The 236-nt window shown below is 47.0% G+C and overlaps 1 protein-coding gene across 1 annotated transcript in view; it reads left to right on the top strand.

Moving 5' to 3' along the window:
- The window catches only part of LOC116702278 (receptor-interacting serine/threonine-protein kinase 2-like), a 5,794-nt gene that overhangs the window by 165 nt on the left and 5,393 nt on the right, over positions 1–236 (top strand). The window contains exons 1-2 of the mRNA XM_032536432.1: positions 1–13; positions 98–236. The exon at positions 1–13 is cut by the window's left edge and continues 165 nt beyond it; the exon at positions 98–236 is cut by the window's right edge and continues 27 nt beyond it. Of these exons, the coding sequence (XP_032392323.1) occupies positions 1–13; positions 98–236 (152 nt within the window). The remainder of the gene's footprint in view (positions 14–97) is intronic.

Genomic DNA, 236 nt, shown 5'->3' with positions numbered 1-236 from the left:
TTCAGGGCGAGGGGTAAGTGCTTACAAAGGATTTCATGTATATAACTACATAAAGTTGTGTGAATTACTCATAATGCAAAGAAACACACACACACAGGACTGAGGAGTCTTTGCTGCGTGAGATCAAGATGATGCATCAAGCCACCAGCCCGTATGTCATGGCCGTCCGAGGGATCTTCAAGGGTCGAGTACCCTCTAGTGGGTCAAGACAGCTTGGTGTGGTCATGGATCTCATG

Source organism: Etheostoma spectabile, chromosome 15 (assembly GCF_008692095.1).
Source record: "Etheostoma spectabile isolate EspeVRDwgs_2016 chromosome 15, UIUC_Espe_1.0, whole genome shotgun sequence".
In the NCBI taxonomy this organism is placed as follows: Eukaryota; Metazoa; Chordata; class Actinopteri; order Perciformes; family Percidae; genus Etheostoma; species Etheostoma spectabile.
Note: the sequence above shows the minus strand (reverse complement) of the source record. Positions and strands in the feature narration are given on the sequence as shown.